General features: G+C 41.9%; 1 protein-coding gene across 1 annotated transcript in view; it reads left to right on the plus strand.

Moving 5' to 3' along the window:
• The first annotated feature begins 922 nt into the window (after window positions 1-922).
• LOC124775227 (voltage-dependent T-type calcium channel subunit alpha-1G-like) overlaps window positions 923-14,369 on the plus strand; it is a 790,960-nt gene continuing 777,513 nt past the window's right edge. Inside the window, exon 1 of the mRNA XM_047250065.1 lies at window positions 923-1,000. Coding sequence (XP_047106021.1) covers window positions 944-1,000 — 57 coding nt within the window. The 5' untranslated portion in view covers window positions 923-943. The remainder of the gene's footprint in view (window positions 1,001-14,369) is intronic.

The following is a 14,369-nucleotide window of genomic DNA, read 5'->3' on the forward strand; positions in this document are numbered from 1 at the left end:
TAAAAGAATAAAACATACTTGTTTCAGTATCTCGGTTGATTCAAGAGTATTAAACAGAACATGCGACAAAATTATGTGCCTCGCTGCCTACCGTTATTTGAGATAAACTTCGTAACGATATATTGAATCAAGGAAAAGGGGAGTCAAATCTTATGTGACTCACTCTGTATCTATGCAAGGGGCAGTCAAATGAAAGAGCTGAAGATGGATAAAAGTAAAAAAACTCTTTACTCTTTCAAAAGTAAAAGTAAAGTAAAAGGAAAAATATTTGCGGTTGTCTATGGAACCATGATTGCACCCAAGCGTTCACCTCTTCGTCCGAAGTAAATCAACAGCCACTCAAATCTTCATGGCTCGAAAAATACGGGAATCACATCAGCGGGCCCACATGTTATGAAGCTTGTTTCCACAACACTACATCGTTTCGCTGGGAAACCTTTAGACGTCCTCCATATAGTCCCGATCTCTCCCCTTGCGATTACTATATTTTGGAGCCCTAAAGAAAGACATTCGTGGCTGTCGATTTGCTTCGGACGAAGAGGCGTACGGCTGGGGACAGTCATGGTTCAGTCGGCAACCGCGAACATTTTTTCGTGAGGGCATTAACCGTCTTGTTTCATAGTGGGATAAATGTGCCAACAGTTATGGCGATTAATTTGGAATTAACAAACAATGTAATTACATTTTTCCATCTCTCTCATTTTCATGCTTTATGTATTCTGTATAATTATAAGTGAAACTCCCACTATAATTGAGAGTGTGTTAATGTGTATTTCTTTAAGATTCATGTTTGCATAAGCTTCAGCATTCTCTTGATGTGTGTTTATTTTATTAGTGACTAATGTTGTACACCTGTCAGTTTCTGGATTTTCCTTAACGTTTTCTCACGTGGTTCGAACGCGTCAGCATGCTGGTGATCCTGCTGAACTGCGTCACGCTGGGCATGTACAGGCCGTGCATCGACGACCCCTGCACTACCAACCGCTGCAAGATACTGCAGGTATGTATAATTCCACTTTCATCTAGTACTCATAAAAATCAATTCGTAGCACCTCTGACTTTTTGCTCACAAACTAATAACACTAAAAACGTGAAACTTCTGTCACTTCTCGACGTAATACCCCTTCAGCCATACAAATTTTTCAAAACGTCGACGCCATCATCCCGCAGCCACTGCAAGAGCTTTAGGTGTCTGGGTTGACCAATGGAAAATCGCTAATGCAATAGCGGCTCGGCTAGTGGATGAGTGACCACGGAGAGTGCTTTTCATCGTCGGAAACAGCCAAAAGTGAGTAGCAGGCATCAGAAATCACTTCAGAAATGTTGTCGCGAAGAAACTGCGGCATCACGTTCGCACGATGCACTGGAGGACACTTTTCGCATTACCAGGTCTTCATGCAGGATTGTGTGCACAGATCCCACGGAAAAGCCAACTTCGGTGGCGGCGTATTTCATACTCTTTCGGCGATCCTCTAAAACATCTTTCCGCTCTGGCTCGATCATGTCGTCATACCAGCCGCTGCGAAGCTGAGATTGTTGTCGTTTGATGTCACACTGCGTTCTACCTTCTTTGAACAGTCATACCCACGAACGCACATTAGACACATCGGTGAGACCATTCTCACATACCTCACTCAGCTGACGACAAAATTCAGTCAGTGTCACATCACGCAAATGTAGAAAACGAATGACTGCACTCTGTTTCGTAATGAAAACGTCGCCATTTTAAGTGTCAAAAACAGCCGTCACTCGCCGCTGTCCCTAGAGTTCTGTGTGCCGTACAGTACTACCACGACTGCCACGCATTTACAATGATTGCACGCGTATTTTAAAACAAACCGCATTTTTCTATCTGCTTCGAGTCCTGAGACAAAAACTTTGGAGTTGTTATAACGTGAATGTACCTCGTATTTCCCGGCAACATAAGGAGATAGGGAGATGCTGAGCTCCGTTCAAAAATCAAGAATTCGGGAAATCAGGACTTGCTAAATACAGCCTCACAAATAAACACAGATCAATGTTTAATGAAGCCAATATCTTGTCGTACGTTTCTTCATGCCGGCATTATGTTATTACAGGAACAGTAGAAATTCGAATGAGCAAAAGCAACTTCAACTGGAACAGTGCCTGTAATCTTAGTAGTGTGTGGAAGCGAGCTGTCAACGCCGCAACGGAACAGGGAAATGTACTGAATTGCTTACATTCTTACGAGACCTTTGAGAACACCAGTGCAAACATGGGTGCATATTCTGGCAGTATGACGTAATGGTGATATTCACCGACCTGTCACAAGCCCTCTATAAGCTAAGAATAGTCACCACAGCGGCAGTCAAATCAGACAGTTACTCCTGATGAAGACAATGGAAAGTAAACCGAATTTTTTTTACATAGGATATTGTGAGGTATGGCTGAGCTGTTTAGTATAACCCTAAGATGCTGTATGCCCGATCCCCGGTGACCTACAAGGAATGGGAGTTCCTCATAAGAATCATACAAATTTGAGAAAAAACAATGTCACGCAATGGAAACATTTTCTCAATAGAAAACTACTAGGGGTGGCCTAGTTAAGCACGGAAGTACAGGTACCACACCATACATGATCAAAGCAATTCAAAGGCAGGCTGCCAGATTTGTTACCGTCAGGTTTGAACGACATGCATGTATTACGGAGATGATTACGGAACTCATATGGGAACCTTGGAGGGAAGGCGACTTTCTTTCCGAGAAACACTATCGAGAAACTTTATAGAACCGGCATATGAAGCAGAGTGCCTAACGACTCTACTGCTACCAACATTCATTGCGCCTAAGGACCACGAAGATAAGATACGAGAAGTTAGGGCTGATACGGAATCACATAGACAGTAGGTTTTCTCTCGCTCTATTTGCGAACGGAACAGGGAAGGAAATGACAAGTAGTTGAACAGAGTACTCTCCGCCAAGCACCGTACGGTGGCTTGCGGAGTTTCGATGTAGATGTAGACTTATATATTAAGAAGGGACTCATCTAATTGCAAAAGAAGTCAGTAGTCACTGTAACAGTTTGGTTTATTACAATAAGACATCAAATAAATGAATTAAGCATCTAAACATTTCATGAGTGGATAAAAATTTTGTGATCGCGAAATACAGCTTTGGGACAGGCAGGTGGACACATGAAAGCATAAAATGAAACTTTGCAACAGATATGGCTGCGAAAATTATTACTGTTTTAAACAAATAACTCAGAAAAATAAGTGCGAACACCATTAGAACCACCAAAGTGCATAATGGAAGCAAATAAATCGGATGTCGATCAACCAGCTTTCAGTCTCCCTCTGTTTACTGACTGCATTGATGGCTCATTTCTATCTCTCTAATACAATGTGAATGTGGAAGACGGCAGGAATAATGGCTGGATATTTTGAGTCTAACTCGACCTCCATACTCAGTTCTAATATGGGGACGTGCTTCTGTGCGACGCCTCAGCAGCAAGAGTCAACTTGGTTCAAATAGCTCTGAGCACTATGGGACTTAGCTTCTGAGGTCGTCAGTCCCCTAGAACTTAGAACTACTTAAACCTAACTAACCTAAGGACGGCACACACATCCATGCCCGAGGCAGGATTCGAACCTGCGACCGTAGCGGTGGCGCGGTTCCAGACTCTAGCGCCTAGAACCGCTCGGCCACCCCGCCCGCCAGAGTCTACTCTTCAGCTCCCCAGCAGCATGTATGTACACACTGATGTCTTGGCAGCAAGCATATTCTCACCTAATTACTTGAAACATGACTGGATCTGCCAATATAGGAATCTCACCGCCAATTACAGCAGACCTTGCGAGTTCTAATCAATAATAATATCATAACTAAGCTTAACAATGTCCTACTCTTTCGGATTTTATCGTGGTTAACCAGTGATAGTCTGATGTGAAGAGGAAGGCAGAAAAGCTCTCCCACTCCATGACAAGTCTCAGCGTCATCCAACCAAAAGTCTTACAGGAGGACGCCTGCAGTTACTGTGGACTAATTGTATTTTGTATTACTAGGATTTTAAACGGATGTACTTTCATGTTGTGGTCCACGCTCTCCTGTCCTGAGGACTACACTTGGCTTTTAAATTTTATCTTTCCTAAAAGGATTTCTCCTAGCATTTCAAACAAAGTAATTTTACAGTTCACAGGCTGGTCCCCGAAGTGCCTGCTGTGCATAAATGGGAAACAGCGGATTCTTTGACATCTAATAGCTTGGGAGGGATGCTCTCAGCTCCAAACACTTTTGTGACTCTCTGATCAATGTCCAGAGCCAGATAGGAAGAGCTCCCAAGGCTGCAGAAATTGACAAAAAAATGGCTCTGAGCACTATGGGACTTAACATCTGTGGTCATCAGTCCCCTAGAACTTAGAACTACTTAAACCTAACTAACCTAAGGACATCACACACATCCATGCCCGAGGCAGGATTCGAACCTGCGACCGTAGCAGTCGCGCGGTTCCAGACTGCGCGCCTAGAACCGCTAGACCACCGCGGCCGGCTGCAGAAATTGACAAGTCCCCCTCACCATAATAAATGGAAAAGTGGAAGAACAAATAAGGAGCTGTGCAATCATTGGTAGTAGTGAATATTGTCTGCAGTTATGATGCGGCATTAAGGATCAAATATACTGATTATCTGGATATGCATATTACATTGTAAAATATGTTATGTGACAGTTTGGGAATAAATTGGTACGTAACACTGTCATCATTAGAAACTTCGATCTCATATAACTTTGTAATAATACTTCTCTCACTTTCAGAAAGAAATCCATTATTAGTATACACATAAATCACAGGTTCTTAATCTACTTAGCAGACTCAGTGAAAGAGATTACAACACTTGCCGATATAATCAGATAACTGCTGACCTCATCTTTATCATTTTTGAGTAATATGGTATCCAGGATGACTCTCTGAGGACAGTGGGATGATACAAAAAGCCTTAAAACAAATTTGAACGCATTATATATCAGGTGCTGAACAATCATCATTAATCAGCACATTAGATGTTTCCGCCAGTGTGGATTTAACAAATGATGGTACATCCTCGAATGAACAGGTCTCCAACGAATGTTCTATGACTTACTTTACTGCACTAAAACATCACTGTAAATATTTCAGATTGCCAGTATGTTAATGATCGTAGCACTGAGGTGTTGATCTAGCGCTGTATCGACCTTAAGACTTCCAATGAAGGGAAATTTCATGTACCATACATCTGTACTGGCTGCTTTAGCGAATGACGCTCGGGCTGTCGACCGCGGTTTACTTTTTATCCGTCATAGCAATACGGCGAAGGACATTTAATCTTTAGTCCAGGACCTCCGTTGGCTCTATGCCGTATTTTATGGACCTTTCCCTAAGTCTCTGTTTTTAGGTGTCTTTCCTTCCGTCGATTAGGCCTAACGCGCAATCGCTTTTAATTCGTTTTTCGTCTTCGTGTTCTACGGTTTTGACATGGGCGCATATGGCCTTAGTATTTTTTGTGCCCTAAAATAAAGCAAAATAAAACAATTCTTTATCTTATAGCCGGCAGGTGTGGCCGAGCGGTTCTAGGCCCTTCAGTCTGGAACCGCGTGACCGCTACGGTAGCAGGTTCGAATCCTGCCTCGCGCATGGACGTGTGTAATGTCCTTAGGTTAGTTAGGTTTAAGTAGTTCTAAGGGACTGATGACCTCAGATGTTGAGTCCCATAGTGCTCAGAGCCATTTGAACAATTTTTGAACCTTATCTTATAAATCCACTCGATTTTCTACATCCTTCTGTAACACCACATCTCAAACGCTTTGTTTCTCTTTTATTCCAGTTTTCATACTGTCCACGATTCACTACCATACAATGCTGTGCTCTAAATGAACTTTCTCAGAAATTTCTTCCTCAAATTAAGGCTCACATTAGATAGCAGCAAATTTGCCTAGGCTAGGGATGCCCTCTTTGCTAGTCTGCTTTATAAATCCTCTTTGCTTGTCCGTCACGGGTTATTTTGCTGCCTAGATATCAGAATTCATTAACTTTATCTAATTCATGATTCCTAATTCTGATGCAAAGTATCTCGCTGTTCTCAGTTCTGCTACTTCTCAGTGGTTTCGTCTTTCTTCGATTTACTCTCAGTCCATATTCTGTACGCATTACACCATTCCACTCAACAGATCCTGTAACTCCTCTTCGCATTCACCGAGAATAGCAATTTTCTTTCTGTTCTTTCTCTGCGCCTTGTCCCGCGCCTAAGCGGGGTCGGCGTTTTTATTACCGATTTGGCAGTGTTAGTTGCAGAGTGTACCCGGATGCCATTCCTGCCGCTACCCCGAACCCTACGTGATGTAAGTGGTGTACGCCAGCTGTCTGCGTCTAGTGTAAGCCATGAAATAGTTCAAATAGTTCAAATGTCTGTGAGCCGTGTAACTGAGGCGGAACGTGTAGACCAGCCCGGCATTCACCTATGGGGGTGTGGAAAACAGCCTGAAAACCACATCCAGGCTGGCCAGCATACCGGCCCTCGTCGTTAATCCGCTGGGCTGATTCGATCCGGGGTCGGCGGGCCTACCCGAATCCAGGAAGCAGCGCATTAGCGCTCTCCACCGAGGATAGAAATGTCATCAGTGAATCTTGTCATTGATGTCCTTTTCGGTTTGATTTGTAGTCAAACTCTTGAAGCTTTCCTTTATTTCTGTCATTGCCTCTTCGATGTATAGTTTGAGTAGTTGAGGTGAAACACTGCATCAGTTTCTTACACATTTTTAAATCCGAGGTCTTACTTCCTTGTCTTTCAGTCTTATTATTCCCGCTTGGATCTTGTACAAATTATATATTAATCGTATATCCCTGTAACTTATTCCTATTTTTCTCAGAATGTGGAACATCTCGCACCATTTTACACTGTATAACGCTTTTTCTAGTTCGACAAATGCTATGAGCGTGTCTTGATTTTTTATTTATTTTTTTTTTTTTTTATTTCAACCTTGCTTCTATTATTGAACGCAACGTACGAACAGTCTCTCTCGTGCTTTTACTTTTGCTAAAGCCGAGGTGATCGTCATCTAACTATTCATCAAGTTTCCACTCCATTCTTTCGTATAATATTCTTGTCAACAGCTTAGATGCATGAGCTGTTCAACTGATTGTGCGATAATTTCGCACTTATCTCCAGTGCCATTTTCGGTATTGCGTGGCTCATATTTTCCGAAAGTATGGTGGTATGTCGCCCGTCTCTTAGATTCTGCACACCAACTTGCATAACGTTTTGTTGCCACTTACCCTAGTGATTTTAGAAATTAAGATGGACTGCTACCTACCCCTTATTTTCTCTCAAGTATTCCGGAGTTCTTTTAAATTATGACACTGATACTGGAATCCCTATGTCATCCCTACAGACACCAATTTCTTCTTATAACACGACATCAGACACGTCCTCCTCCTCATCGAGGCCTTCAATGTACTCTTCCCACCGATGTACTCTATCTTCTGCGTTTAACAGTGGAATTCCCGTTGCATTCTTTATGTGACCACCCTTGCTTTTAATTTCACTGAAAGTTGTTTTGTCTTTCCTAGTAGCTGAATCAATCCTCTCCATTTGTTTTTCGATTTATTCACATCTGCCCTGCATTTGATATTTATTTATTTCTTAATTTATTTACTCTGATATATTTCTGTCTTTCCGTGAACTTTTTTTTTCTTTCTTCTTTCATCGATCAACTGATGTATTTCAGCTGTTACCCAAGCTTTCTTCGCAGTTATCTTCCCTGTACTTATGTTTGTCTGTCCAACATTTGAGATTGCACTTTTTAGATATGTCCATTATTTTCTACTGAGCTGCTTACTCTGGTATTTCTTATCGCAGTATCCGCATCCTTAGCGAACTGCAAACGCGTCTCATCACTCTTCAGCACTTCAGTATTGCACTTCCTTCCACAATGATACTCTCGGACAATTCTTATGAATTTCATTGTGCTCTTCGTCATTGCTAAATTGTTATCTGAGTCTACATCCGCACCTAGGTATGCTTTACAATCCAATATCTGATTTTGGAACTTCTGTCTGACCAAAATGTAATCCATGTGAAACTTTTCCGTGTCTCCCCGTCTTCAACAAGTATACCTTCTCCTCTTATGCTTACCATCTTTGTCCTCTCTCATTCATATTGCCAAGCTCATATTCTCCAACAACCCTTTCTTTTATTCTTTCCCATACAACAGCGACCCAATACCCTTGACTATCAGGTTTTCATCTCCCTTTACGTGTTGAATTAGCCGTTCACAATCATCATATATTATATATATTATCTGTATCTCTTGCTTGTGACGTTGGCATCTATACCTTGCTATTCATAACTCCTGCTATGCTATATTTTTTTCTGTTGATGTCACTCTACGTTTTTCTCATCAGAAATCCTCATTTTCTTTCCCTTTTTTACTTCGCTCACCCCCACCACATATAGATTGAGCTATTGCACTTCCCTTTTCAGATTTTTCTAACTTCCCTACCACGTTCAGGTTGTGACATTCCACGCTCCGACTCGTAGAACGTTATCCTTTCGTTGGTTATTCAGTCTTTTTCTCAAGGTCACCTACCCTTTGGCAGTCGCCTCCCGGGTACCCGAATGGGGGTTCATCCGGGATCTTTTATCAACGGAGTGATCATCCTGACACTTTTTCAGTTACGTGCCACATGTCCTGTGAATACACATTATGTGCCTTTATGCAGTCGTTTCCGTTGCATTCTCCATTCTCATGCCGTTGATCACTGCTGATTCCTCCGTCTTTCAGGGGCTGGTTATCATCCAAAGGGTAAGAGAGCACCCTGAACCTCTGTCAGCACCTCGTCGTGCTTTTGTTCACTACCAGGTCTCCGTAGACATTCTGCAAGCGCCTATGAATATATGAGCTGCTCTGGTTTTATTCCAAAAGAAACTCAATGACGGCTCTGTGCTTGGAATGCACTTCCGTTACAGACGCCATTTTGAAGGCTACTTATGTCGCCACCTATTGAAATTTCATAAAACTAAAGCGGGGATATTCCACACTGGCCCACAACAAATTCCTCATTTTTTCACCTGGAACTGGACAAGAAAAAATGTGTTGCATTACTTACTGAGCACCCCTCGGACATACTGTGAATGTAGGTACGACGTTTCTCAGTCTATCTTCTTATATCTCACACGGGTAATACTTCCTTGCTTAATTCGAATTTTCTCTGGAAGCGAAACTTATCCTCCCCCACTTCGACTTACCAGTCGTTCCTTTCTTTAGAATTGGTGCTCGAGATTGCATTATAGAAAGGAAGAGCAACATTTTTCCAGGAGGTGTGGTATATTTGACAGTACAAAACTGTATGAGCCGGGGTTTTTCGAAGTGTAAAGCTAGCCTATTTCTTCAAACCAGTTAGTAAATCTCGAAAAAACGTCGCTTACTATTTCTTCTGTTGATGGGTCTTTGCTCGGCTTTGCAACAGTGCTTGTATCAACTGCGCACACTTTGCCTCTTGATGCAAACAAATTGGTAGACCTTTGACATGAAAACGATGAACGGTCCAATTAGTTAGTTTTGTATTCCTTCCTACGTCATTGATTAACATTTTCTAACATTCTCGTTTCAAAATTATCTAAGGATGATTCACGCGGATAGTCAGCAGCTAGTACCGCTATTGGATCACAGCTACAATTAATAGGATTCGATGCAGACGCGCACTTAGCGAGGCTATATGCTCGAATATCCAGCCCATTACGTCGCCTCCCGCAGAATGGCGGCAGCTGTTGACACACAGACACCGTCGCTCTGTTGACACTACTTATCGCATTTGGAACGGCTTACTGTTCCCGTTGCGTTATCGCATGTGGCTGTAATTAATGAACTTGCTGACTCGAATTCAGAGCTTCGGAGTGGATATGGCGAAATTTGGCCGCCGTTACTGGAAATCTCCAAACATTGTCGTCCATGTGTAACAAGCCCCACGAAAGTAATTCCTAGCCTAAAGATATCTGAGTTTGGAAAACGTAATAAGCTTTAGTCTAAAGACAACAAGTTCCAAATGTAAAGTTTTGTCTTAAAGATAACTACAGTGTTATTTAGACGCAGGACATCCGTAATGAAACTAACTAACCCTTTCTGTATGGAGCCAGCTAGCACAATATTAGCTATATTAAGACAAGTCCTGAACAGATTCATGCATTGCTTCTTCGGTGTATAGTCTGAATAGTACGGGCGAAAGATTGCATCCCTGTCTGACTCCTTTCCTAATGTTCAAATGTTCAAATGTATGCGAGTTCCTAAGGAGCCAAACTGCTGAGGTCATCGGTCCCTAGACTTACACACTACTTAAACTAACTTATGCTAAGAACAACACACACACACCCGTGCCCGACGGATGACTCGAACCTCCGGCGGAAGGGGCCGCACAGTCCATGACTTGGCGCCTCAAACCACACGGCCACTACGCAGGGCCTTTGCTAATCCTATCGCCTCGTTCTTGCTCTTCCGTTCTTATCAATGCCACTTGTTTCTTGTACATAACTACCTGTTCACGACAGTGCACGTTACCAGCATGTTCCAGAAAGCCGCGCAAAACTGTGATTTTTCAGGGGGTCATGCCTCAGGTTTTATTAATCAAATAGTTTGGATAGACCTAGGCCTGCCGACCATTTGTATACCTATCGGAAGAACGGACGTACTGTAGCTATCCTACAACACAGGTTTAAAATTTAAACGTTACACACTTCTTCCAGGCCAGACAAACTGAGCAAATTAGTCGTCTAGGGTGGACCTTAGGCGGCCTTAAAAGCACGATTTGTTCATGGGAAGTTCTTAAGAACACCCCGGAAAACTGATTTTTGAGCGAGAAAAGTACTATTTGTGGTGATGGTCACTTCTATAATTGCAGTTTATGGAATACCTTCTAAATTTTTGCAATATCTTTCTAAGATGATGGTCTCGGGGAACACTGAATTTTTTTTCGATATCATTATCCATTACGGAGATACAGAGGTTCAAATTTACAGTACTTACGCTCGTGCAAGATGCATATAACACTCGGTATGAAGCATAGTTCTAACTGACGTAGTGAACGCATGATAAGAGTTCTAGGGTCATCGCAAGGATTTTGAGACCACTAATCTATATTTTAATCAGCATTTTTTTCACCAATAATACATTATGACGCGCTGTGTCTGCGTAATGGTCGATTCACGCATATAAAAGAACCAGCCCACAATGGTACATCAGCGACAAAAAGTGAGCTAAAAACTGTCTTAACGTACCTGAAAAAGACTTAAAATGACCGCCAAAAATTATGTTAAACTGAAAAGACTGCTAAGTAAAATGTTTCTAATGCCACTACTACTCTTTTAAGATACTAATCTTAAGCCGGGTGTTGTCGATGAATTGCGACCGATGAGCAAAGTATCCAGGAAAAATCTAAAGCAAACGATTTTTTGTTAACCTTATACTATGCTTACAGAGTTGTTGTTTATATGTGTCACAGCATAAAAATAGGTTAAGTATACGAATAAACTGTTAAAACTTTTCTGACCTACAGAATTCGCTTTGTATAAACAGCACACCCTATTGTGGCACGGAAAAGAAGGGAGCTAGCTGAAAAACGCTCCGAAAGGCGAATACGTTGCTCTTTTAAAAACCGTGACAGAAAAGTGGGATACTACCAGCGTCAATTCTCATTCTGCCTACCTAACAAAAAATTTTGTCATGCGAAAACATTCGTGCTTTTTTGTGCTGACAGTAGCAGAGAGGCAGTGATGGTGGAAGAGATAGAAAAAATGCCAGTGGGAGAGTAAGAGAGAGGGAGAGAAAAAGTGGTAGTGAAAGAGAAAGAGCGACGGATGAAGACAATATCAGTGGGAACCAAAGAGAGAGAAGACATTGAAGGTCAGTGAGAGACAGTGGCAGTAAAAGAGAGAGATGGATGGAGATAGAAGCAATGGGAGCAAAAGACAGATCAGACTGTGTAAATGAAAAATGCAGCTGAGTAGAGACCATAGATAGGCTTTTGGGGTTTGGAACCTCCCAGAATGGCGAACTTTAACACTTAGGTGAAACGTAGGATGCATTTTGGGCAGAAATTATGGGTATAGGGGGAAAAAGACGTTGTACCATTTAGAAGTTTTGAGTTGCAGGCCGGAGAAAATCGAGACCGTGAGAGATGGATAATGGCAGTGAGAGGGTGACGCCCAGTTCGAAAGCTTATCTAGAACAGAAGCTGGGTTAATGACTTTAAAATGTTCTGTATTAAAAGAGCGCGAACACCGTAGCAGGCCAAAATATTTGGTGACGAGGGTGGACTGAGCATTGAGGCAGGTGGTTCCCCACTTTTCTGTCAGGGTTTTTTAAAGAGGAACATATTTGCCCATTTTTTGCTGGTCGCACATTATTTGCCTTTTCCTACAGCTTACTACAATTTTTCTCAGTATTTCGGACATCTTGCCACTTTTTACATTATCGTACACTTTTTCGACAAATCCGATGAACACGTATTGATTTTTCTTAAGTATAGCTCCCAGTAACAAGTGCAACGTCAGTAGTGCCTCTTTGGTGCGATTACATTACCTAAATCCGGACTCGTCATCAAATTGATCCGTAGTTTTCTTTCCCGTTCCTCTATATATTATTTATATTATCAACTTTGATGTATGAGCGGTTTATACCATACACTTAAACCATTACTTCCTTATGAAGGGGACATGACAACACTTAAGAAGGAGTAATAATTCAAATATATCCAAATGACGTGATTCAGTTTGGCAGCCCGATATATATATAATCTGACTGTAACGATATCACAAGCAAGTTGTATGTTTATAGACAGATAGTTTAACATACGAAAAATAGAAACTGTAACAGGATGTTAAAATCCGTTTATTTTTTTTTTTTTTTTTTTTTTTTTTTTTTTTTTTTTTTTTTTTTTGATGATTCGTTTTTGAAAAAGTAAGAGAAAAAGTTACATTTATTTCCATCATCTCTCAGAGCAAAGAGGAAAAATGTAATCCAGTTTTCGATTAAATGTGGATGTTTCCCACAGGAAGTGTCAAAATGGGTATTAATAGAGATATTCTACTATTAACAACCGATTTATACAAGTGAAACGCAGTTGCGAACCAAGAAATCAACACAGTCTGGCACTTTTTTTAAAATTCCTTCTTGGTTCGACCTCTACATTTTTGTGACATATTACGAAGCTTAATAACTTTAAACATTGCTAAATGACCATCTATACCTACATCTGCATAAGTACGCCTCAAGTCACCGTACCGCGCGTGGCGGAGGGAACCCTTTACCACGATGATTAGTCGTTTCTTTTCCTCTCTCACTCGCAGATAGAGAGAAGGAAAAACGACTGTCTGTATGCCTCCGTATGAGTCCTAATTTCTCGTATCTTGTCTTCGTGGTCCCTACGTGAAATGTAAGTTGGTGGCAGTAGGATCGTTCTGCAGTTCTTCAATTGCCGGTTCTCTTTCTCAGAGGTGTTCTTCGAAATGAATGTCTTCTTCCCTTCAGGGATTTCCACTTGAGAGCCGCGAGTGATTAGCCGAGTGGTCTAAGGCACTGCTGGCATGGACTGTGCGGCTGATCACGGCGGAGGTTCGAGTCCTCCCTCGGGCATGGGTGTGCGTGTGTGTTTGTCCTTAGGATAATTTAGGTTAAGTAGTGTGTAAGCTTAGGGACTGATGACCTTAGTAGTCAAGTCCCATAAGATATCACACTTCACACCCCACTTGAGCTCCCGAAGCATATACGTAACACTTGCATGTTGATCGAACCTACCGGTAACAAATGTAGCCAGCTCGCCACTGCTTTGCTTCGATGCCTTCTTTCAGTCCAACCTGATGCGGATCCCAAAACTCGAACATTATTAAAGAATGGGGCGCACTAGTGATCTATATGCGGTCTCCTTTACAGATGAACCACACTTTCCTGAAATTCTCCTAATAAACTGAAGTCTACCATTCCCCTTCCCTACCACAATCCTCACACGCCCGTTCCATTTCATAGCGCTTCGCATGGTTACGCCCAGATATTTAAATGAGATGACTGTGTCAAGCAGGACACTACTAATGCTGTATCCACACATGACGGGTTTGTTTTATCCACATTAACTTACATTTTTCTGCATTAAGAACCAGCTGCCATTCATCACACCAACTAGAAATTTTGTCTACGCCATCTTGTATCAACCTAAAGTCACTTGTCTTCGACACCTTCGTGTAGAGAACAGCATTATCAGCAAACAACCATGAACTGCTGCCCACCCAGTCTGCCAGCTCATTTGTGTACATAGGAAATAGCTACGGTCCTGTCACACTTCCCTTGGACACTGCTCCGATGAACAATCGTCGTAGAAGACAACGTACTG

Source organism: Schistocerca piceifrons, chromosome 2 (genome assembly GCF_021461385.2).
Source record: "Schistocerca piceifrons isolate TAMUIC-IGC-003096 chromosome 2, iqSchPice1.1, whole genome shotgun sequence".
Taxonomy (NCBI): domain Eukaryota; kingdom Metazoa; phylum Arthropoda; class Insecta; order Orthoptera; family Acrididae; genus Schistocerca; species Schistocerca piceifrons.